At 35.0% G+C, this 27,185-nt stretch overlaps 1 protein-coding gene across 1 annotated transcript in view; it reads right to left on the reverse strand.

The window, feature by feature from the left end:
- The window catches only part of GPR137C (G protein-coupled receptor 137C), a 55,568-nt gene that overhangs the window by 20,874 nt on the left and 7,509 nt on the right, over positions 1 to 27,185 (reverse strand). The window contains exons 2-3 of the mRNA XM_059057175.2: positions 3,964 to 4,007; positions 2,180 to 2,408 (exon numbers count right to left, since the gene is read on the reverse strand). Coding sequence (XP_058913158.1) covers positions 2,180 to 2,408; positions 3,964 to 4,007 — 273 coding nt within the window. The remainder of the gene's footprint in view (positions 1 to 2,179; positions 2,409 to 3,963; positions 4,008 to 27,185) is intronic.

Raw genomic sequence — 27,185 nt, forward strand, 5'->3', positions numbered from 1 at the left:
AAAAGAATAAAATTAAATTTAAAAGATTCAGATAGAGAGTTATTTCTAAATTTTATTCTGGAGATGGAGGAGAAGGGACCAAATTGAGGTCATAAAAAGGGGTAACATTAGAGTTATGCCTTTAAAGTTGGGTAAGATAAGGACAAACAGGAATAGAGCACTGGGAGGGAAAAACATTCCTGGAAGATGAAACAGCTTAAGGATATACAGACAGGGAAGCATATTGTGTGCCATGTAGAAATAAGGTAGGTAAGATTGGTTGAGACAAATCATGGAGGATCTCATTATCACCAAATGTGTAGAAGAAGGAGGGAAGAATAAAGAGAAAAACAGACTGAAGTCTGAACTTTAAGGAAACTCTCTGAGAGATAGCGAGAAACAAGGTCAGTTTGAAAGTGGAGGATATAAATGCTCAACAGACATTTGTTGATTGAATAAAAGAAATGGCCATGACTATATGTTGTTATAGAAGTCAAAACACAAAAATGAGCCTAGTGATTTTACAAAGAGACTGTGAAAGCAAGATGACATACTACTTGAATAAAGAAGTTTATAACCTAATTAGAAGACCAAGAACTACAGAACATATAATACAAATAATCTAATATCTCATATTATATTTACCTTTATAGGTATGTATTTGAAAATGTTTCTCTGTAGTGTCCCTAGATAATTCTGAATCCATGTAGATTTAAAATTTAATACCTTTCATATGATAGCGAGGGAAAGGTATTTGAAGTAATTCTGGAGGAGTTATCAGATGAACTTCCCTCCTGAGACTGGCAACTTAACTCTATTCAGAGATCTATATAAGAGTGAGTAAAACCAAACTTAGAAAGTTGCTAAGTATTCAGAAAAGAAGCTCTTTAAATTCAACCACATCTGTGTATGCTTTATCACTAGACAACAAGAGGTATGGATTCTATGGTAATGTTATCACACTATAAAAAGATGCTGTTGCTACACCAAAAGGTTATGCACCACAACGACAGTGAGTGTATTATTCTTCACACTGAAACTGAAGCCAGAGTTAGCTAAAATATTTAACTTTTAGGAAGTAAAGGTTTAGAAGTTGAATAAAATAATTTTCCGGGTGAGATTAATGGGTTGAAAGTAAGTCTGTCTGTCTGTCTCTCTCTCTCCTCTATTTCTATTTTTATTTCTATATTTATATTTCTACTGATATATGTTTAAAAAATAAAGGTAACATCTCTACGTAAACTTAAAGGACAAGTTAATTACCATGCATTTAATTAACTTTAGTAGGATTATATTAAGGATAATAACAATATAGAAGTCTAAAAATATTTCAGAAGACTGTTCTGTTTAAGACACTATCTTGTTTATCTTCAGTGACTAGGCAATGATGCCACATTAAAGCAAGCTTGTATGTATACATAAGCCCAACGAGCCCAACACAACTCTGGAAGCATAGATGAGAAACTAAGCCTGCGATGGGCTATGAGCCAATATCCATACATCTATACCCCACATCCAATGCCATACATACACTGGGACACTGATTCATCACTCAACCACATTGTCAATCAACAACAGTAGAAACATGCATGGTTTTCTGTTAATAGGTTAACACTGGCTTTTGTTTACTGTCCCAAAGTATAAGGAAAGGGAGAAGCAAGGCATTTTTATAAATTTAGTTATATGACTAGCTGTTTCAAATGTCATAGGGACTTCATATTATGGGGTGAAGTAACATTTTCTAAACCTTTATACAAATAAACACCCCTGTACCAATATGACATCTTAACATTGCTAACCCAAATATCAATAGACATGATGCGGTAAATTTGTTTAATGGCAATACTGTCACCCTCACTGATGAAATCTTAAGTTGTTAGTATGTCTTTGTATATTAGACTATTTGTGATACATTCGTATAAATTCTGGTTTATATCATTTAATTAGCCTCCACTGTAGAGGATATAAGTCATAGAAAATACAATATGCTCATGATGAGCTTTTTTTAAAAAAAACATTGTTTAGTAAGGGCTAAGTTTTGAATACCTTTTAATTTCTTGTGATCATTCTTTCACGCTCAAAAATGTACCTGACATTCAGAATGCTTTCTAAAGAATTATAAAATTTCCATTAAAATATGGTTCATAGGATGAAGATGTGAAGTTAGATTTTCAAGTATAAATTTAAGAAATATACTTACCTTTGATTCGAGGTAGACATTTGCTGATGACATTTTTGTAATTTTGCATATGTAACTAACTAAAGAGATGGCACAAAGAATAAACAGGCTATCGTTAATTAACGCTCGAACAAACACAGTCCATTTCAACTGATTTTCTGGGACATCTCCGTGGACTAGCATTGCACAAGTCAAGTTCACCACTAAAAAGAGAAGGCTTGCCAATATAAAGCCCAAATGCAACAGAATTCTGAAAGAAAAAAAATGAGTTTATTAGATGTAAAGTTTATTAGATGTTTATAAAACTAATGAGAAATTAAACTTAACACTGAATTAGTGTGTACTTACTTTAAGTACAATAATTCCTTCAGTTTAAACTGCTTGTAATTTAATCTAATACAAATTTAATAATTACTCAGAGTTACTTGGGATATTTTTACCATTATGAAATTAGTATCTAAGCCATTTAAAAATGGCATGAGGTTCTAAAGCACTCATTTAAAAATAATCTCATGTGGACTTGAATTCAGTGGTTTCTACCAGGAAGAATAATATTGGACTATTTTAACATTAATTCAAGTACTCCTGAATTTTTCATTTTTGTAACTGCTGAGCACATTTTCATTGACCTTTCCATTCTAAGAATTATCAGGTTTTTATAATTTGCTTGGAAAATTAATATACAGTATATAAATTTAAATTGATCATTAATATTAACTTAAAGAGGTAAGGGAAATGTGTTTTAAACAATGTTCAGTTTTATGAACATCTGATTATCTACAGCAAACATTTCTTTCAAACAAGACTAAAGAGGAACATAGGGACAATATACGTAGAGTTTCACACACTCATCAATACCTCATCTTCTTATAAAGTTGCATATTTACTATGCATACAGAACTACTCCCAAAGTAAAATGCTTAACCACTTCCCCCTAAGAAAAATTGGACCACCTCTAATTTTTAAACTCTTCAGGTAAGGTGTGGCTGTCTGTACCAAGTAGCTGGAACAGCTTCCTGTATGAAAGTAATCCTAGTTCAAATAGATTTATACCCCAAGTTAACATGATCTAGAAATTTATTTGCCATTCTAATATCTTCCATTTTGGTCACTTTCAATAGTGGGAATCATAAAATGTGTTTGCCTTTGGGAGTAATTTACACAAGGAAAAATTGAAGGTAATGTGTAATCTGTAACAAGCAATCTTTATTAAGTATACATGCAAAGTACAAAGATTTTTGTTTGAGAAGTTTAGATCTTAATAGTCTCTCAGATTAAATAATAAAAATAATAATTGTATACTTTGAAACCCAAAATGGACTTTGAAATTATCCATGCATCCAGGGGATTATAGTAGTTTAGGAAACAAAGTACCAAGCGGTTAGATGAGTTGCATAGCTGGCAAGTTTGTGGGAGAATTGGTCTGAAACCCAAGGCTTCTGATTCCCAGGTTTAGCAATCTCATTTTTGAGGTGAATCAGTACTGAAATATTACTTATTTCATGGAACCGCACTATATATTCTTACTCTAAACGCATAATCTATCTTGAGTATTTGTGGACCCTATGAAACAGTACTAAAACATCTGACATCTGAAGTGGGCCAGTGACAGACCAGCATAAAAAGGTGTTTGGCAGCAATACTGATGAAGGGGAAAGACCAGATTACTCAATTCACTTCCTATGAACTAATCTAACTACTTGATCTTCTATAAAACTGCTAAGGCATCCTCAACTACAAAGCCCTTCTACCTTGAGAAGTGTACTGTGAAAAAAAATATAGATCTTGCTACTCATGAAACTTACTTGTGTTTGTCAAGTTCAGTTGCACATCTGACTTTACATATAACCTATAAAGAGAGTACAGAAAGAAAGTTTTGAATACACGTGTAATATAGTATTCTTAAATTTGTTTTGATTTTGTGTTTCAAAGTGATACAACAAATAATAATAGATAGCAAGTAAAACTCAAAAGTTAACAGTTGAACTACGCTGAAGAAAAAATAGGCAGATTTCCAAAGGTTTAATACAATAAATTAATAACTTTCTATGGTATAATATTAAATTTCTATATTTTTAAACAGAATTAATTCAGTTTAAATTTTTACATTGGAGTATAGTTGATTACCAATGTTGTGTTAGTTTCAGGTGTACAGCAAAGTGATTCAGTTATACATATACATGTATCTCTTCTTTTTCAAATTATTTTCCCATTTAGATTATTACAGAATATCAATCAGAGTTCCCTGTGCTATACAGTAGGTCCTTGTTGGTTATCCATTTTAAATATAGCAGTGTGTACATGTCAATCCCAAACTCCCTAACTATCCCTCCCTGCTACCCTTCCCCTTGGTAACCCTAAGTTCATTCTCTAAGTCTGTGAGTCTGTTTCTGTTTTGCAAATAAGCCAGACAATGGGCAGGATGGCTTGCCACCTATTCTAAACTTCATTATATCACTCATGTTTTGTCTTAAAATGGAACAACTGGGCTTCCCTGGTGGCGCAGTGGTTGAGAGTCCGCCTGCGGATGCAGGGGACACGGGTTCGTGCCCCGGTCTGGGAGGATCCCGCATGCCGCGGAGCGGCTGGGCCTGTGAGCCATGGCCGCTGGGCCTGTGCGTCCGGAGCTGTGCTCTGCAGCAGGAGAGGCCGCAGCAGTGAGAGGCCCGCATATCACACACACACACACACAAATGGAACAACTTACTTAAATATGAATATGGGTGAGTGCTAGCCCAATATTATTTACCCCTAAGATGAAATAAAATAGTAAAAAGAAAGGGGAAAATGAACACAAAGATGAGATCATATTTAGTAAACTTACTTTCTTCATAAAGCCTTGCAAAAGGCAGGTCCTTAAATATTTGATGAATAAAGCTAATTAGGTAGGTTAAGTAGAATTTGAAATAAACATGGTAACTTCTGAAAACATACTGTGGAAGGTCTCAATTCCTAACTGGTGAATATGGACTTTATTATTTAGATAATGGGAAGATATGGAGGGTTTTTATGTAAGCACTCCAAATCACAGAATTTCATTAATCTGGCATCAATGTAAGGCAACTGCAGAGTCAGACTAGAAGTAGAAAGACTAATTACACGACTACTTAAATAGAGTATGAACTTTGAGCAGGGGGTGGGGGGCCTGGAAAGAAAGAGGCAAGTACAGAACATTATAAAGGAAAACAGTATAAGTACTCAATAACTTACTGATTCCATTCAAACAGTTACTGAGCACACACTATGAAGGGTACCATGGATTCATACATACAGTAACTGTTTCTGCCCTCAAGGAGCTCAGTATATGGAAGAAAGAGATAAACCAATTATTTTGAAACATTATGTCATCAATGCAAAAGACGCTAGCACAACAGCTAAGAAGGGGGATAGACTAATTCAGTGCAGGAAATGGTGAGAGGCAGAAAGAGGAGAGACTGTGTAAAGGGTCAGGCAGGCAGGGCTTAGAGAAGTCACATTTGAGTCAAGTTATGAAGGATAAATGAGTGTTAGACAGGTAAAGGCTCAAGCAAAGATAGCAGCCTGTGCGTCTATTCATATCTATTGTATTTTGGTTAACAAGATAGATGTGATAGAGGATTCTAAAATACTACTCTATTAATCTCAAATTGTACCACCTAAATCATCCTCAGATACATCTGTTTTCTTTGTCTTTACTACTATATAGCCTTTTTTTTTTTTTTTTTTTGCGGTACACGGGCCTCTCACCGTTGTGGCCTCTCCCGTTGCGGAGCACAGGCTCCGGACGCGCAGGCTCAGCGGCCATGGCTCGCGGGCCCAGCTGCTCCGCGGCATGTGAGATCCTCCCGGACCGGGGCACGAACCCGTGTCCCCTGCCTCGGCAGGCGGACTCTCAACCACTGCGCCACCAGGGAAGCCCTATATAGCCTTTTAATTAGTCTCTCTGCTTCCATTCTTAACTCCATCTGTATCTTTAGAAGATAACTATTCATTTTGCTATTTGTCCTTTATTCTCGCCTCTCTACATGTTTTATTTTTACCTAAAAGTTGTACTAAAATATATATGACATAAAACTACAATTTAACCAGTTTTTTTTTTTTTTTTTTTTTTTTTTTTTTTTGCGGTACGCGGGCCTCTCACTGTTGTGGCCTCTCACGTTGTGGAGCACAGGCTCCGGACGTGCAGGCTCAGCGGCCATGGCTCACAGGCCCAGTCGCTCCGCGGCATGTGGGATCTTCCCGGACCGGGGCACGAACCCGTGTCCCCTGCATCGGCAGGCGGACTCTCAACCACTGCACCACCAGGGAAGCCCTAACCAGTTTTTAAGTGTACAGTTTCATTTCACTGAGTACATTCACATTGTTGTGCAACCATCACCACCATCCATCTCCAAAACTTTTTCATCCTCCCAAATTGAAACTCTGTATCCATCTAACAATAACTCCGCTTTCCTCTCCCCTCCAGCCTCTGGCAACCACCATTCTAATTTCTATGAATTTGGCTACTCTAGGTACCTCATATAAGAGAAATTATACAATATTTGTCCTCTTGTGACTGGCTTACTTCACTCAGCACAATGTCTTCAAGGTTCATCCATGACATCACACATGTAGATGTGTCAGAATTTCCTTCATTTTAAGGCTGAATAATATTCCATTTTATGTATATATCAAATTTTGTTTAAACATTCATCCACTGATGATCACCTGAGAAGCTTCTACCTTTTGGATACTGTGAATAATGCTGCTATAAACATGTCCTATACGTGAACATGTTCTATATATGATTTAAAAAATCATTTGAGAGTAAGATGCATATATGATGACCCTTTACCTCTAAATATTTCAATGTATACTTCCTTAAAAGAGAAATTCTCTTATATAACCAGTATGATTATAAAAATCATAAAATTGATACTGATAAAATACTATTATCTAATCTGCAGACCTTACTCAGATTTTGCCATTTGGTCCCCAAAATGCCATTTATGGGAGGGAAAAGTCCAAGATTATACATTACACATAGATTTCACGTATACTTAATCCCTTAATTGTCATTTTTCCCCTTTGTCTTTCATGATATTCAGTTTTAAAGAGTTCAGACTAGTGATTTTGTAGAATGCTTCTCACTGGGTTTATCAGATGTTTCCTCATGATTAGATTCAGAATTTGCATTTTGGTAGGAATACCACAGAAATGATGGTGCTGCATTCTTCTCAGTGCATTATATCATGAGCTTCATGATGTTGATTTGTCCCATTACTGTAGGGTTAACTTTGATCATTGGTTAAGATGGTATCTACCAGGTTTCTCCACGGTTAAGTTACTGTTTTTCCCACTGTAATGAGTGTCACGTGGAGAGGTGTTCAGAGACTAGTAAATATTTTTTATTCGTCAAACTTCCATATGCTAGTTTTAGCATCTATCAATCATTCTTGCCCGAATAAATTATTATTATGATGGAACACCTTCTTTTAAAAAAGTAAATCTGATCATACTATTCCGGGAAAAAGCCCATACTCCTTTGATACAGAAAAGGTCTTTTATCACCTAGTTCTACCTTCCCATCATTATATCCTTTTATCTCCATCTTCAATCTTATGGTCTGCTCATTCTGAATTATTTACAACTTTCAGATAAGGGGTTTAATTTCACATCTCCGTGCCTCTGTACATGTTTTTACTTTACCTGAAATATGATTTCATGGTCATAGAGCAAATGCCAACTCATCCTTCAATACCTTACTCTATGTCATTTATGTTGTCACCTTAAGTGCCTTAGGAAGAGGGAAACCACTCTGTATCCCTGCATTACAAATCATACTTTATGGCATTTATTTACATTTTTATTCCCCTCTTAAGAGAGACTGTAACTTACTCATATGTACAGCCCCAGTGCCCAGCATGATACCTGGTTCACAGTAGGTTCAGAAAATGTTTGAATAAATGAGCGGTGAATTTAGGTCAAAGCAAGTACTTTGGCATGTTGTTGTGGCGTGGGTGAGTATGGGAAATACAGCACAAGCAGAAACTGAAGGGGAAAGCAGTCGTCCAATCATGGAGACCTCATACAAAAATGTCAAAGGATTAGACCTTAACTCCCACAAACTCTGTAATATGATTTTATGCTCAAGTGATTTCTTAGGTGACAGTGTAGACAATGGATTAGAATGGCATAAAGAATTCCAGTTAAAAGACTGTTGCATTTGAGTGAGTCCACACAATCTCATTCTCAGTTTTTGAATCTAAAGAACTGACAGAATGAAAGTTCCACTGATAACAATTTTTAAAGGTCAGGTCATAGAATTGATTCTTAGTTTTAAAATTTATTAGATATAAGCAGAAATAGCGATGGCAGGTGAGTTTTGGAATATAAGAAGTAAATCACAATGACCTACAGAGGTGACAGCTGCAACTCAAAGTAAAATATATTTGGGGGAGCAAATGTAGAATGAGAAATCAACCTGTGATACGTTCACATTTAATAGTCAAAATGAAAAAGCCCAAAAAGTGAAGAAAAGAGAGATGAGCAAAGGACGCAGACTTAAGAATCAGACTAGACAGCAGTGGAGTAGTTTAGAGGTGAAAGGAAGAAAGTTCAGCCATTGTTAAATTCTGCAAAAAGTCAAGAATAATTAAGAAACAACCATTTGATTGAGGTATCTTGAAGAGAATAGTTTTCAGTGGAATGACAGGAAAAAGTGCAAGGAAGTAAGATGACAAAGGTGGTGAGCACAGACTATATGAGATATATTTGAAGATAGGAGATAAGAAAAGGAAAATTTGTATTGGAAATCACGTATTGGAATATTGCAGGTTTCTGCATGCCAGGTTTTCTACTATGCAAGGGGTTTGCATAGCAAACATCCTTGAAAATTAGAGATAGTGTCTACCTTAGGGTCAGAGAGAAGATCTGTCTCCTGACTGGTATAATATACAGAACATTTCCCTCCCTAGAGATATTCCAGGGGAGTAAAGTCTTCCTCTCTCTCCTTGGTGAAGATTGGCTTACATTCCAGAGTAAAGATAAGGTCTGTCTGTCTTCCTCATTTTGGGGTTTCTTTCCTGTAACACACCTTGCTGCAGACACAGGTAACATCTGGCTCTCACTGTGTTGCCTTACAGGAATTGGGCTTGGGCGCTTGATTCAAAACATTGTTTTGCTTGCTTTTTGTTTTTTTGCCATGAGTAATAAATGGTCTTTTTCTCTGACCCATGGGTCTTCTGTTTTCTGTTGGTATATGTATTATAAAACTGTGGCAGGCTAACCTGTCAGCTTTCAAGTAGGGTAAAATCTCAGACTTTCACAGTTTCTGATTTAATAATCTGCTGATCAAAAATGAACTAGAGGGGGTGAAATGGTAAATGGAGGAGAGTGGGAGTGAGGAAAGGAGAGTTCAATTGCTAAAGAAGGCTCTAGGTGAGGCAGGTCAGCCCTGAAAAGGAAAACACATACTATTGAGTCAAGAGGTTAGAAAAGATAGTTGAAGAAAATCTTGGAGGTCTGCACAGAAAATTTAAAATAATCTACAAACGTCTCTTTGCTAGAATAAGAAGTGGGGATGTAGCATAAACACAACATTTTGATGTAAAGAAGATGGATGAGAGAATTTGGCAGATGGATTCTATTCTTTTCTAGTAAAGTAGGAGGCAAGGTCATATCCTGAGAAGGGATGTTAGATTTAAGCCCTTGGAATATGGAAAACATTTGGAACACATGAATAGAAGGGCTATAAAAGATTATATTGAGAAGCAGAGAGGTCCAGTTAAAGTCAGGCAGTTGACAGTATATGTGGTCAGTAGGGATTCCTAATTTGAAAATTGAAACACTCTAACAGAGAAAAAAAGATGCCATTATAAAAAGTTCATATAACTACATTGCATTTTTCAAGCAAAAATTTAGAACTGTTTAGACACGTGGAACTATTGTAGAGAAAGAAAAAGTGGGTGAGTGAACCACATCGGCACAGCAAATTCAAGGGATGAGGAATACTAGACTGACCATAGGTTCTAAATGCAAATGACATTAAAAAGAAGCTAATGGAGTGGGGAAACAAAAGGGGTAAAGTGAGTAAAGGTTAGGATGAGAGTAAAAAACATATAAAGGGATGAGTTCCAGATGTATAAGGGGAAAGAGGAGAAACTGGTTGGAAAGAATTGCTTCATTTTCAAGAGTTGATCTAAGGTGTAGTCATGCTATTGAGTAGCTCAAATAGAAATGGAGGGTTTTAGAGCTCTGAGAAGCCACTAAATTGAGAGACATTGGATGCATTATCAATATGGGCTTTGAAGAACATCTATAGATGTTCAAGAGACAGGGCCAGGAGAAAGAAAGTGATGATTCATCCAGGAAAGTGGAAGTTATTATTATAGCCAGTGATGACCTAATCAGATGGCATGGGTTTAAGAGAGATGAGGATGGTATAACATCAGGAGTACTGGGAAACATAAAACAGGCTGACTGTTCTTCCCACAAATTGAGATGGGGTGTTTACAAAGGGTTGTCTGGAAAAAGCTAGATTTCAGTGAAGGCATTTAAAAGATTCAAATGAAGAAGAGAATGGGGACAGGGTAGAAAGTGTAATCTAAAAGGTCAGGGGATGGGATAAATAATGGGTGTGAGAGGGAGTTGAGCTGAACAAGGAAAGAATTAAAGGTCAGCAGTGGTCCCAGATTTGCAGAATGTTACAATGCATCATATAAACACAACCAGGTGCTTCAATCACATTGAGATTATAATAAGGTTAAAAATGATGACCTGATATTAGTAGATTCCAAGTGTTTTGTAGAATATAGCTAACAGGACATGATGCTAGGTAAACAAAATTAATATTAAAAATGTCAAGCAATTATCATTTGTTAAGATGTTAAGACAGTGAATGATAGTTCACGAAGCACAGTAAACATGTACTTTATGTAGATTTCCAGAAGTTTAGAATGGTAGATAGCATACATGTAAATGATTTGCTGATGCCAATTTATGTCAGAGGGGCCATATATTTCCAGATCTTTCTTAGTATAATAAAAACTGAATAAATGGGCCATTTTATTTTTAATTAAACATTAAAAAAATTGAAGTGGGCTTCCCTGGTGGCGCAGTGGTTGAGAATCCGCCTGCCGATGCAGGAGACACGGGTTCGTGCCCTGGTCCGGGAAGATCCCACATGCCGCGGAGCAACTAAGCCCGTGAGCCATGGCCGCTAGGCCTGCGCGTGTGGAGCCTGTGCTCCGCAACGGGAGAGGCCACAACAGTGAGAGGCCCGCATACCGCAAAAAAAAAAAAAAAAAAAAAAAAAAAAAAATTGAAGTATATTTGATTATATTAGTTTCAGGTGTACAACATAGTGATTCAAAAATTTTTCATAAATTATACTCCATTTAAAGTTATTGTAAAATATTGGCCATATTCCCTGTGTTGTATAATATGTCCTTGCAATTTATGTACTGTGTACATAGTAATCTGTACTTCTTAATACCCCTATCTTAATACCCCCTCTTCCTTCTCTCCCCGGTAACCACTAGCTTGTTCTCTATATCCGTGGGTCTGTTTCTGTTTTGTTATATTCATTCGCTTATTTTTTAGATTCCGCATACAAATGATAACATACGGGATGTCTTTCTCTGTCTGACTTATTTTACTGAGCATAATACCCTCCAAGTACATCCATGTTGTTGCAAATGGTAAAATTTCATCCTATTTTTATGGCTGAGTAGTACTTCATTGTATGTGTATACCACATCTTCTTTATCCATTTATCTGTTGATGGACACTTAGGTTGTTTACATATTTTGGCTATTGTAAATGATGCTGCTATGAACATTGGGGTGCATGTACCTTTTTGAATTAGTGTTTTCACTTTCTTCAGATATAAACCCAAGAGTGAAATTGCTTGATCATATGGTAGCTTTATCTTTAGTTTTTGAGGAAACTCCATACTGTTTTCCATAGTGGTTGCACCAATTTACACTCCCACAAACAGTGTATGAGGGTTCCCTTTTCTCCACATCCTCACCAACATTTATTTGTGGTCTGATGATAGCCATTCTGACAGGTGTGAGGTGATATTTCAATGTGGTTTTGATTTGCATTTCTCTGATGATTAGTGCCTGTTGGCCATCTATATGTCTTCTATGGAAAAATCTGTTTAGGTCTTCTGCCCATATTTTAATCAGGTTGTTTGTTTTTATTGATGTTGAGTTGAATGAGCTGTTTCTATGTTTTGGATATTAACCCCTTATTGGTCATATCTTCAGATACTTTCTCCCATTCAGTAGGTTGTCTTTTTGTTTTGTTGATGGTTTCCTTTGCTATACAAAAGCTTTTATGTTTGATTGGGTCCCATTTGTTTATTTTTTTGTTTGTTTTCTTTGCCTTAGATCCAAAAAATATTGCTATGATTTAGGTTAAAGAGTGTTCTGCCTATGTTTTCTTTTAGGAGTTTTATGGCTTCTGGTCTTTAATCCATTTTGAATTTATTTTTGTATAAGGTCTGAGAATATGTTCTAATTTCATTCTTTTACATGTAGCTGTTCATTTTTCCCATACCACTTATTGAAGACTTGTCTTTTCCCCATTGTATATTCTTGCCTCTTTTGTCCTAGATTAATTGACCATAAGTGCATGGGTTTATTTCTGGTCTCTGTTCCATTCATCTGTGAGTCTGTTTTTGTGCCAGTGATAGACTGTTTTGATGACTTAGCTTTGTAGTATAGTCTTAAGGCAGGAGCATATCTCCAGCTCTGTTCTTTCTCAAGATTACTTTGGCTATTTGGGGTCTTTTGCATTTCCAAACAAATTTTAGAACTTAAATGGGCTATTTTAGAAGGATATTATTTTTTCTAAAATTATGAACAATTACATGGGTTGATGGATATCAAATGTTTTTCATCATATAACCTACCTTTTTCCCTACCTACAAACTAGTAGTCCCTAGTTTAGAAAATATCAGTTTATAATTTTTGAATTAATGAAGATTTAAAACACTTATCACTAGCAAACTTATTTTAAAATATTTAACCTATTTATAAGTGATCTGAAATGATTTTGTTATTTTATAATTCAGACTCTCATCTTTTGTCTCCCTATTTAGTTCTTCAAGTAAAGGGAAGAAAGATGAGAGTAAGATAAATATATTTTATTTGTGAATATTATCTAATATAAGTTTAGTTAATACAGGTATCCCAAGATTTGAGGAAGAGTCACCATGGAGCTATATATCATTTACTGTCCCCCATGGCATTCAGAACCATGCTGCTTAGAGATAGTAGATACTGAAAAACCTATAGAATGGATGCTTTTCTATACAATTTATTTTTGTCAAGTCATTTTTCCCATGTTTGTTGATTTGAAATAGAAACTTTATTGGAGAACATATCTATATAAACTTTGGAATTGATGCAAAAATAAATTGGGGTGAACAAAGTCTCTTTCCCATTCTGAATAGATAGGCATATATTTCCAACTATGTAGATTTCTTTCACAGGAGCATTTTCCTTAGTTTCCATCTCAATTTAATTAGTTTAGTTTACTCTCCTTAGTTTCCTATGGAGAGTAGTGCACCATTCCCAAGCTTGCTATTGCTAGTGTTGCATATTAAAAAAATGAAGCTTTTATATGCCTTAGCTATAAGATGAGTAGCCAGACTTTTCTCAGATGTTCTCTTTCAATGCCTATCCTATATTTCATTTTTTAAAAACTCCTTTTTAAAAATCTTCTAAATATTTTTTCTTTACAGCAGCCTCTTCTTTCTAGGATACAGAGGATACAATCTCTTTTTGTCACTCTCTTAGGATACTAACATCTTTTTTTAAATTTAAAGTTTCTTCTCTTTGCTTAGTTTGTTTTCTCTCAAGTTGCTTAAAAATGATTTTATACAATTAAAGTGGGGTGTTTTGATTTACAATTTAATAAAATTCCAGGTTAATACTGAAGATACATGTTTAATTGTTCTCACCTGAAACTCCACTAAAACAATAGCAAAGGGATTTTCTTAAAAGATATAAACCCATAAGTGTGAGTAGAATGGGAAAGGATACAATAACAAAGTGTTGGAAGCTAGAAAGCAGATGGATATGTGTGCAGAAAAGAGTTAATATAGTATGCCTGAGACTGCTATCCTTAGAAAAGCCTGCTTGTAAGGCTGGTACTTGGCTGGCATTTGGGAACTTGGATTTTTGGGAAGATTCTCACCATTCCCTAAATTATAAATGTATTTCATTGTGCCTAAGCTTTTTGTGCAAACAATATGGTTTATACACAACACCTGCTTTCCTTATGGAAGTCTGGAATTTTGGTGTTGGGCAAAGAGTGCTTACATGACTAAGCCCCAATAAAAAACCTTGGCACTGAATTTCTAATGAGATTCCTTGGTAAGTAACATTTCACATGTTGTCACAACTCATTATGGAAGGAATGTGGCCCTATTGGGAGAGGACTCTTGGAAGCTTATTCCTGGTTTCCTCTGGACCTTACTCCATGTGTCATTTCCCTTTGCTGATTTTACCCTATCCATGAACTGTAACCATAACAACTGTAAGTCCTTCTAGCGAATCACTGAGGCTGAGGGTGGTCTTAGGGATCATCAACAAAATGTGATGAGTCCCAAGCCAGTAGTGAGGAGGACTGAGAACCAGACTGATAAATATTTCAGAATCTTCAAAAGGTTCAGGAACCAAGAGAACCAAGTACCACTGGAACTGAGAGGTGGAAGCGGCTAAAACAGGGGTAGATAAAAGCTGTTTAAGAGCAGTTAGATCCCTAAATCTCTTTCCCTAGTCCATGCCCTGAAATGCCACTTATTCATTCTGCCAGATATCTGGGTGTTTATTCTCTGAAGAGGCTATTCTGGCCTGGAATGAGAGTTAGATGGCAGGCACAGTTGATAGTTTGGCACCATTCCAAAAAACAGGGAGATTAGTAATGAACACCAAGTAAAGGGATTCTCCCATGCCCAAACCCTCTTCCCCGACTAGGTTCTCAAAGTGTTGTAAACTACACCTTTATTCTCTGAAGGATTAGAATACTTTTCCCCCAGAGAAATCTGAGTGGCCCAAGAGGAAAGACGTAAGTATACCAGCACCATAGGTTCCATAACAAATTGTCCAGCCAGATCACCTAGTGTGTACATGCCTCACCCACATGCTTAGAGCTTCCACTCTTAATTATGAACAGACAGCCAAGGATAACCAGATAGCTCAAAAGTTTTCAATGAAAGATAGAGATCACAAAAAACTAATAGAAAAAAGAAAACTATAAAGAAAAAACTAAACAAACAATGTTTTCATTAATAGAATCAGAGAGATAAAATATTGCACTCATGAAACAAAAACAAGATGCTGTTAATAAAAGAACATTCAGAGGAAAATAAAGAGCTTATAGAAATTAAACAAGCTAGTAGAAATTAAAATGTCAAGAGAAGGGCTAGAAGTTGGGGGAATCTCCCTTAAAAAAGTAGAGACAAAAGACAGATGAAAAATAGGACAGAAGAGGTAAGAAAAAGATCTGTTTGGATGTCCAACATCCAAATGTTAGGAGCTCCAGAAGGAGAGAACAGAAACAAAGGAGGGGAGAAAATCAATGAAAAATTCAAGAATGTTTCCCCAAACTAAAGGATACATGTGACTAAATTAAAAGGGCGTATTCAATGCCCAGCAAAATGGATAGAAAACAGATCCATGTGAAGAGACATCATTTCAGAACACTAGGGTCAAAGAAAAATCTAATAGTTTTCAGTAAAGAAAAACACAATTCACATAGAAAGGATCAAGAATCAGAATGGCTTTCAAGCTTCAATAACAACACTGGAAGTGGAGCAACACCTTAAAAATCCTCAGGGAAAATTATCTCCAACCTAGAATTCTATAAACTATCAATCAAATATGACAGTAGAGCAAAAAATATTTGACATGAAAAGCCCCCAGAAATTGCTCACCAAGTACCCTTTCTCAAGAAGGCTCTAGAGGATTACTTCACTGAAAAGTATGCAGCAAAGGATTAACTCAGCAGGCCTGAGTTGTCTAAACCCTGCACATTCCACAGAAAGATCTGGCTCTTGCCTAGCTCTTGGAAGATATTTCTGAATCCTTGGAATATCTTGCCTGATAAGAATGTCTTTGTTTACCTGGGGCCTTGGGCCATACCAAATAATTTATGCTAACAATGTGATTTATGGTGGCCATGTGACCACCATAATTATGCTAACATGTGATTAATGTGACCCAGGCCATTTGGTATAATTTTGACCTTTGAAGAGGTTGGAGACTGAGTAATTAAAGTCTGCCAGGGAGATGCTCCATGCCTATCTGACTGATTCCCAATAAAAAACCTGGACAGCATGTCTTAGGTGAGCTCTCCTGGTTGGCAATACTTCATAGGTGTTGTCACATATTGTTGCTAGGAGAATAAGCACTGTCCGTAAGACTCTGCTGGGATAGGACAACTGGAAACTTGTCCCAGTTTCTCCTGGACTAAGATAAACCTTAGAGATTTAATTCAATAACTTAATTTTATAAATAAAGCTGCATTTTAGAGATTAAGTGGATTGTCTAGGAATACACAGGAAATTGAAAGGATTAAAACCCAGGTGTCCTGACTCCTAATTCAAGGCTCATAGGGATCCTGGTTTTCTCTGATACATTTGTACATTTAGATCTTTGATGGTACATAGTTCAAGTTAATTCCTTCATTTTTAGGGAGACAAATACTGCTTTATTAATAGCAGTGTCATATATATGTTACTGCAACTATGTTAGTTGTTCAAGATTTGCAGAATTAACATGCCCAAGAAAAATATATTCAGAAACCAAATGATCAGTTTAGTAAAATATAATGATCTAGAAGCAGTTTAACACCTTCATTTTGTGTTGTTTTGCAGACTACCAAGTACTTTTACCATACCCTTTACTTAACTAGAAGTATATTTTAAAAAAAGCATAAATAACTATTTTTTCAGGAATGAAGTATTCATTTTATAAGTAAGGAGGAAAATTTATGAGCTTTCATTATTGAAAATCACCCTGAAATATAACAGGTTACTATGGATTGATCATTAGTTTACCATGCACAGCTCTGAAGAAAATTTAACATATATTAAGAAATATAAAGAATTTAATTCTGAACTAAGAGTCTCATACATTATGGATTTAGAATTGTTAGGAAACTAATCTAAATTGTATTTGGGCTGAAACTGTGCTATCCTTTAAAAAGTTTTCCAACACAAAATCCCCCATTGTATATTACTGATTTTCATAAAACCTTTGATGCTTTTCAAACTAGGAAGATAGCAGAATTGCTTTTTGTAAAGATAAAGACAGAGAGCCAGGGTCATTGGAGAATATCATTCTGACAGATAATGGTGGGGGAAAAAAGGGCAGAATGCATCAGAAGAAGTAATAGAATATCCCAAGGGAGAAAAAAGCAGAAGGAACACTGCTTACTTTCTTTCCATCTAGATTTCTTAAGGACAATAACAGTTTGAACATAATCAGTGATGATGATCACTCACATTAGCTTAAACCTGCTAATTCCATGGTATGACAGAAAAGTTCCCTAGAGTACACAGTATCACCTCAAACCAGCCTAGGTGGCTTCATCAGCAACTGGACCTAGTCCTACACAATAGCTGAGGAAAGAGCACAAAAGTTTAAGAAAATATTACTTAGGCATTTTTTTTTTTTTTTTTTTTTTTTCTATATGCGGGCCTCTCACTGTTGTGGTCTCTCCCTCTGCGGAGCGCAGGCTCCAGATGTGCAGGCTCAGCGGCCATGGCTCAGGGGCCCAGCCGCTCCGTGGTATGTGGGATCTTCCCAGACCGGGGCACGAACCCGTGTCCCCTGCATCGGCAGGTGGATTCTCAACCACTGCGCCACCAGGGAAGCCCTACTTAGGCATTTTTATACTGAGAGATTAGAGCTGAAAATGTAGCATGTGATCAACGTGCTAATGAAAAATGGCAGCTGTAATTGAATTTTGGTTAAAAGTTAGAACATACAGATTTGAAATATACAGCTACACCTTATTTTAGAAAGCAGATGATTCTAAATATTTAAATATTTATGTCCTAAACAAACTAAACTTTGATTGGTTTTAACATGATATGTGTAAATTAAAAATTGGCATTCATATCTCAGAGGTAGCATTCACAGATACTGTATTAGATTTCAGAACTAGGTCATAAAGTAAGAAGAGATTTTTTAAAGAAACCCTCAAATTCTAGATGCGTTATCAGTGTCAGACTATGAGAACTATAGGTGCCTTAGATATCACTGAGACTAACTATTTTACAAATTAAACAACTGGCCCAGAACAGTAGTGATTTGACAAATATCAATTAGCCAAGTAGAATAGGATTTGGACCAGAACTCATATTCTCAGAATTCTAGTTCAGGACTATTGATGAAATTATACTACTTAAACAGACCCCTCAACAAAGTTAAAACAAAAAGATAACAAGGACACTTAATTTATAGAAGTTTGTCTTTATTTAAAACAAGTTAGATGCAAAGTTCTACTTTGCTAAGTTAGAGATTCTGATTTTATTTGTGTGGAGGAAGAGAAGGAAACATTTGTTTTAAACTCCTTTACTTTACCATGAATTTGCTCAACCATCCAAGTCATTAAGTATTGATCACACATATTAGGTGCCGAAGAGCATGCAAAATTTCCTTCAAAACAAATGTACAATAATGGCTGACCTAAAGCAATGTATATGGTATAGTAGAGCGAGGCAGACATTGATGGTATATCACAAGGGGATGTATGGTACTTTCTTTATATTTGGTCAAACTTAGAACAACATAAACTTCCCATAAGTTAAGGTGTAAATTACTCAGAGTTCATTTTAACTAATGTTGATGGGTATTAAATGTAATTTAGCTTTGTTATACAGACATTATAAAGAAAATATGGTGTTGATTTGTTTTATTCCTCTAAGGAAGATAATACAGAAAAAACAAAAGGGGGAAGAGAAGGAAATACAAATTAGTAGCCTATGGGTTGGATCTGATTCACAAAATGTTTTGTTTGGCTTAACCAGTGTTAGCCTATGGTATTTATTTTTTTAAACAATACTTCAATTCCATTATTTTAAAAGTAGATTTCCTATTAAAATATCCAAATTTCTGATTTCTCTTGAAAAATCAGATGATTTGTCAATGTCATCTCACAGCTGGAACTGAATTAATGTAGTGCCCTCTTTAGATATATGCTCTCTAGTACACCATAGTCACTACCATTCCCTATTATCTCTCAGAGGGTAATATACAGGGCCCTCTAGGCCTCTGAGTTTGGGACACCTGTTTTAAAGGAAGCTCTTTGTGAGTGAGACCCAGAGGATATAGACACAGCAATTAGGAGGCTAACTGCCATAAACTAGGCAATAGATAGATGGTAGTATGCACCAGGCATTGTGGATGGGAAGAAGTGAATGGACTTAAGAGATGTTAGGAGGTAACAGACAGGATTTGGTAATGGGGTGAATGTGAGATATGAGAGAGAAGGCAGCATCAATGACTCATAGGTTTCTGAACTACGTAAATACATGGACAGCAGTGCCAGTCACTGAAATGGGGAAGAAAAGAGGAAGGTGAGGTTTGGGGGAAAATAGGTATAGAGTGGGGAGGGAAAGATCCTGAGCTCAGTTCAATATGTTGGATATGCTGAAACTGAGGGCTTCAGATATCCTTGAAGAGATGTCAAATAGGTGTAGAATATAGAAAGCTAGAGCTCAGAGTCTGTGTTGGGATCATAGATACGTGTATGTGAGTTATCTGCTTTTAAGTGGTATGATACCAAGAATGTGGATGCAATCACTTGGCAAGAGCAAGGGACCTAGGCTTAGGTCTTGAGAAACTTCAACCTCTGAGGGCAAGGCAGAGGCAGATGAGCATGAAGAGAAGCAAGCAAGGTAGTTTAAAAAAAAAAAAAAAGTCCAGGACAGTGTGCTAGCCAGTGGAAGTGTTATAGAGAAAAATATGGAGTCAATTACCGCTGAGAGATGAACCTGGGTGAGGATTGAAAAGTGCCTAATGAACTTGATAGAAAGGTCACTGTAAGCCTTAGGCAACAGCTCTTTTGATAGAGTGATGGGGCAAAGCAGATTAGAGTGGCTGGGGAAGTGAGAAGATGGTGAGTACGTACATGGTTACCCCTGAAGAAATTTGACCATGAAAAAAAAGTATGAGGTACCTCTTGGTTTTGTTAAACCTCTTTATTATTATGTTTTCTATTTTATTAATCTCTACATTAATTTCCTTCTGCTTGTTTCCTTTGGGTTTATCTTTTTTTTTTTAACATAAAATTGGATGCTTACTTGACTTGCTAAATTTCAGGCTCTTCTTTTCTAATGTAAATATTTAAAGTACCAGATTTACTTCTGTGTGCCAGTTTAGCCGCTTCATATAAAGTTCTGATATATAGTATTTTTATTATCATATTCTAAATATTTTCTAAATTTCATTGTGATTACATCCTTTATCCATGTGTTCATAAGTGTTTAAAATTTTTCTAAATAAACTTTCACACCTTATTTCTGTTACTGAATTCAAACAGTTATTTGGGGATGAGAGAACATAGTCTAAGAAATCCCAATTTTTTGAAATTTAATATTAATAGCTAACAATCAACACCATTTGGCAGGTACCACTCTAAAGATTTTATATGAATTATATACTTTACTCCCCACAATGACTCTATGAGGTACAATTATTATTCTCATTTTTATAAATGAGGAAATAGGCATAGAGAGGTTATGTCATTTACCCACATAACTTTATGAAGTTACACAGAGCTTCTAAGTAACGGGGCTACACTTTTTACATTCTTCCTCACTTTAGGTTTTATTCTCAGATTATATTTCAAACCTCTGCACTGTTTTTGTTTGTTTGTTTTTGTTTTTGCAGGGGGAATCAATTTCATTGAGGTATAATATATGTATGTGGGTGTACAATTTGATGAGTTTTGTCATACTTTTGCAACCTGTGAAACCACCATTGCAATCAAATACAGAATCTTTCCACACCCTCTAAATTTCATCCTGCCCCAGGCCCCAATCAATAGGTAATCCACTTTTTGTGACTATAGGTTAGTCTGCATTTTCTAAAATTTAATATAACTGTAATGACATAGTGTGAGCTCATTTCTGTCTGGTTTCTTTCATTCTACATACTGATTTTTTAGATACATCCATGTTGTTGTGTTTATCACTAGCACGTTCCTTTCTTACTGCAAAAGTATATCCCTTTGTATACATATACCATATTTTGTTTATCCCTTTGCTTTTTATGGATATTTGGGTTAATTTCAGTTTTGTGCCATTGTGAAATAAGCTACTACGAACATTCACATTCAAGTTTTTGTATGGACATATGCTTTTGTTTCTCTTGGGCCTCTTGGACTTCAACAGCTGTTTTATGACATTTCACTTTTCAAAAACTGTCTGCTTTCCAAAGTGGGTGTAAACTTTATATTCCTATCATCAGGGTATATTTTCTGATTAATACACATCTTTGGCAATATTTGGTATAATCTTTTTAATTTTAGTCTTTCTAGTCAATATTTAATGGTATCTCATGTTGTAATTTTCATTTTCCTGATGACTAACGATCATGAGCATCTTTTCATGTGCTTCTTGGCCACGCATTCATCTTCCTTTGTGAAGTGTCTGTTAAAATATTTTCCCCATATTTATTGGATTTTCTTACTGTTGAGTTGTAAGAGTTCTTCATATATTCTGGATACAAGTAGTTTGCAAGATACATGTGCTGCAAATCATTATCTGTTTTGCAAAAAACAAGCTTTTATTCTGATAAAGTCTTGTTTGTCAATTTTGGTTCATGCTTTTTGTTTTCTAAGAAATATTTGGCTCCTACAAAGTAATGAAGATTTTATTCTATGAGTTTTAGCTTTTATATTTAGGTCTATGATCCATAGCAAGTAGATATCTAAGTATATGGTGTGAGGTAAGAATCAGTATTCATTCTTCCCCATATGGATACCTAATTATTTCAGAACTATTTATAGAAAAAAATGTTCGTTTCCTCACTCAATTACCTGGGCACCTTTGTAAAACATCTATTGACTATATATGTGTGGGTCTAATTCTGCATTCTCATTTCTTCTCCATTGATCTATATGTCTATCTTTTCCCTAGTATTACAATGTCTCAATTACTATAGCTTTACAGGAAGTCTTGAAATCAGGTAGTGTGATCATCCAACTTTGGTTTTCTTTTTCAAAATTGTTTCCGTTATTCTAAATGCTTTGTATTTCCACATACATTTAAAAATAATCTTGGCAACTGCTACCAAAAAATCCTGCTAATATTTTAATTGGGATTGCATTGAATGTATGTATCAATTTAGGGGAGAAGTGACATCTTAAAAATAATGGGTCTTCCAGGGTATTTTTTGCCATTTATTTAGGCCTTCTTTAATTTCTCTCAGTAGTTTTGTAGTCTTCATTGTAAAGATCTTGTACATACATTACATTTATTCATAAATATTTTAATTTGGGGTGGGGCACTATCGTAAATGGAATTTTTATATTTTTTTCAATTGTTTTCTGCTAGTATATTAAATAGTTTTATCCTGCAAACTTCTTAAATTCACTTATTAGCTCTAGTTGATTTTTGTACGTTCATTAAAATTTTTTCCTCAATCATGTCACCTACAAATAAAGACAATTTTACTTCTTTCTAATGTTTGTCTGTTTTTCCTTACCTTGTAGCAATGGCTGAACCTCCAGCACAATGGCTAGGACAAGAAGTGAAGTACCTGCCTCTTGCCTAGGGAGTAATCTTTCAGTCTTTCATCATTAAGTATTATGTTGGCTATAGGTATTTTTGTAGATGTTCTTCAGTAGATTGAGGAATTTCTGTTCTTAGTTTGCTAAAAGTTGATTTTTTTAAAAAAATCATGAATGGTTGTTGAATTTTGTCAAATTCCTTTTCTGTATCTATTGAGATGATATGATTTTCTCCCCTACACTGCAAATATGGTTTATTACATTGATCTTTGAATGTTAAACCAATGTTGTATTCTTGGGATAAAACATATTTGGTCATGATATGTTATCCTTTATCTATATATTTGGATTTGATTTGTCAAGGATTTTTGAATCTATGTTCGTGAGAGATATTTGCATTTATTTTTTTTTTAATTATTGAAGTATAGTTGATTTACAATGTGTTAATTTCTGCTGTATAACAAAGTGATTCATTTATACATATATATTCTTGTTCATATTATTTTCCATTATGGTGTATGACAGGATATTGAATATAGTTCCCTGCAGTTATTTTTATAATTACTTTTTCTGATTTTTGTATCAGTTAGTCCTCATAATAACCCTATGGAGTATGCATTATTATTATCCATTTTTGGAAATGGGATATAGGCAGAGCCAGTAAGTGGTTGAGATGTACTCTCAGTCACTGTGTCTCACTGCCTCTAATTTGTTAAGTGTTGCTTTCATGCTCTAGTATGTTGTCAATTTCTAAAAGTGTTCCATGAAATAAAAAGAAATTATACCCAATGACTGGCATTTTTTGTTATTTCCTTGCATAATTTTTATATTCTTTATATTTTCTAAAAGCAGAAGTAAAACTAGAAAATTAAACAACACATTTGTGAAGAATCATTGGGTCAAGGAAGAAAGCAAAAGGGAAATTAGACAATATCTCAAGACATTAAAAAAAATGATGTTAGTTGTAGCTTTTTTTTGTTACATTGGTAATTTTTTTCTATTCTTAGTTTGTTGAGATTTTAATCATGAAAGGGTGTTAAATTTTGTCAAATGCCTTTTCTGCATCTATTGTAAAGATGTGATTTATCTTTTGTTCTGTTAATGTGGTATATTACATTAATTGATTTTCTTGAACCATCCATATATCTCAGAGGTAATTCCCATTTGGTCATGGTCTATAATACTTTTAATGTGCTGTTGGATTCAGTTTGCTATTATTTTGTTGAGGATTTTTGCATCTATATTCATCAGGAATACTGGTCTGTAGTTTTCTTTTCAGGTGGTATCTTTGGCTTTAGTATCAAGGTGATGCTGGCCTCGTTGAACTAGTTAGGAAGTCTTCTCTTCAATTTTTTTGGAAATGTTTGAGAATAAGTGACATTAACTCTTTAAATATTTGGAAGAATTCTCCAGTGAAGCCATCTGGGTCTGGACTTTTCTTTATTGGGAGCTTTTTGATTATTGATTCAATCTCCATACTAGTTATAGGTCTGTTCATACTTTGTTTCTTCATGATTCAGTCTTGGTAGGTTGTATGCTTATGGGAATTTATCCGTTTCTTCTCAGTTATTCAGATTGTTGGTATATAACTGCTTATAGTAGTCTCTTATGATCCTTTTTATTTCTGTGGCATCAGTTGTAATGTCTCTTTCATTTCTGCTTTTACTTATTTTGTCTTTTTTTCTTAATTGTTTAGCTAAGAGTTTGTCAATTTTATTTAGCTTTTCAAAAAACTAACTTAGTTTCATCAATTTTTTTCTATTGTTTTTTAATTCTCTATTTTGTTTATTTCTGCTCTGATCTTTGTTATCTCCTTCCTTCTGCTAATTTTGGGCTTAGTTTTTTCTTTTTTCTAGCTCCTTGAGGTGTAAAATTAGGCTGTTCATCTGAGATCTTTCTTCTTTTTAAATGTAGGTGCTTATCACTATAGAAATCTCTCTTAGTACTGCTTTTGCTGCAACACATAATTTTGGGAATGTTGTGTTTTCTTTTGTCAAGACATATTTTCTAATTTCCTTTTTGATTTCTCCTTTGACCCAATGGTTGTTCAACAATGTGTTAATTTCCACATAGTTGTAAATTTTCCAGTTTTACTTCTGCTATTGAGTTTTAGTTTCATTCCACTGTAGTCAGAAAAGATACTTTGTATGATCTTAATCTTCTTAAATGTGCTAAGACTTATTTTGTGACCTAACATGCAATCTACCCTGGAGCAAGATCAATATGTGCTTGAGAAGAATGTGTATTTTGCTGCTGTTGTGTGAAATGTTCTACATATGTCTGTCAGTGCCATTTGGTCCATAATCTTGCTCAAGTGCTTGGTTTCTTTATTGATCTTCTGTCTGGATGTTCTATCCGTTATTGAAAGTGGGGCATTTAAGTCTCTTACTGTTATGGTGTTACTGTCTTATTTCTCCCTTCAGTTCTGTCAATATTCGTTTTATATGTTTAGGTACTCTGATGTTGGATACATATTTATAATTGTTATATCTTCCGGGTGGACTGACCCTTTCATAATATAATAATATAAAGTCCTTCTTTGCTGCTTATGACAGTTTTTGACTTAAAGTCTATTTTGTCTAACTAAAGCAACCCCTGCATTCTTTTGGTTACTATTTGCATAGTATCTTTTTCCATCTTTTTACTTTCAGTCTATGTGTACCCTTAAATCGAAAGTGAGTTTCCTGTAGACAGCATACAGTTGGGTCTTTTATATTTTTAGTCCGTTCAGCAACTCTTATGTCATTTGATTGGGGAGTTTAATCAACTTACATTTAAAGTACTTACTGGAAAGGAAAAATTTATATTGCTATTTTGTTGATTTTTTCTATTAGCTTTGTAGTTCTTTGGTCTGTTATTTCCTCTCTTGCTGTCTTCCTGTTTTGTTAATTTTTTTCATATTGATATACTTTGATTATTTTCCATTTTAATTTTGTGTAACTTCTATAATGTGTGTGTGGTGTATGTCCGTGTATGTGGTTACCTTAAGGCTTACAAAAAATATCTTATGCAACAGTCTATTTAAAGCTGATAAATTCAACTGCATACAAAAACTCTACACTTAAACTTCTTCCACCCACACTCCAACATTTTATTGTTGTCATAATTTACATCTGTTTATCTTGTGTATCTTTTAATATCTTTATAGTTATTTTAATATTTATTCTTAACTTTTATAATAGAATTAAAAGTGATTTACCCACCACCATTATAGTAATACAATATTCTGTATTTGTCTTTATATTCATCTTTATCAATGAGTTTCATACTTATGCTATTGTGCTACTTTTTAGCATCATTTTGTTTCAACCTGAAGAACTCTCTTTAGCATTTCTTATAAGACAGGTCTAGTGGTGACCTTCAGCTTTTGTTTATCTGGGAAGGTCATGATCTTTCTATTTTTTGAAGGCTAGTTTTACAGAGTATGTTATTCTTACTTGGCATTTTGTTGTTGTTTTCTCTTAGCACTTTAATAAGATTATCCTGCTTTTTTTCTGGCCTGCAAAATTTCTGCTGAAAAATTTCTCATAGTCTTGTAGGGGTTCCCCTGTATGTGACAAGTCTCTTCCTTCTCTGCTTTCAAAATTCAAGGGCCTTTGACTTCTAATAATTTGACTATAATGTGTCTTGGTGTGGATTTCTTTGTATTCTTCTGACTTTTTGGATCTGGATTTCCATTTTCTCCTCCAGTTTTGGGAATTTTTCAGTCATCATTATCATCATAATTGAATAAGCTTTCTGGTACTTTCTTCTCTGTCTGGGATTCAATGTGTATATTGATCTGTTTGATGGTGTACCGTAAGTCCCTTTAGTTTTGTTCATTCTTTTTCATTCCTTTTTCTTTTCTGACTAAATTATTTCCAATGACTTGTCTTCAAGTTCACTGATCCTTTCTCCTGTTTGATATCTAGTCTGTTGATGAACTGCTCAAGTGAATTTTTCACATTCTTCAGCTCCATGATTTCTGTTTTGTACTATTTTTTTTTTTTTTTTTTTTGGCTGTGCTGTGTGGCTTGTGGGATCTTAGTTTCTCTACCAGGGTTTGAACCCATGCCCCCTGCAGTGGAAGAGCGAAGTCCTAACCACTGGACCACCAAGGAATTCCCTTAACATTTTCTATCTCTTGAAATTTCTCATGCTTTGTTCTCTTGCCTGTAGTTAGCATCTTTATGACAGTTATTTTGAATTCTCTGTCAGGTAAATTATATACCTCTGTTTCATTAGGGTTTCTGGAGATTAATCTTGCTTTATTTGAAACATCTCTGCCTGATTCTTTATTTTTCTCAACTCTCTGCATTACTGTCTGTGC

The sequence above is a fragment of the Kogia breviceps genome, chromosome 3, assembly GCF_026419965.1.
Source record: "Kogia breviceps isolate mKogBre1 chromosome 3, mKogBre1 haplotype 1, whole genome shotgun sequence".
Taxonomy (NCBI): domain Eukaryota; kingdom Metazoa; phylum Chordata; class Mammalia; order Artiodactyla; family Physeteridae; genus Kogia; species Kogia breviceps.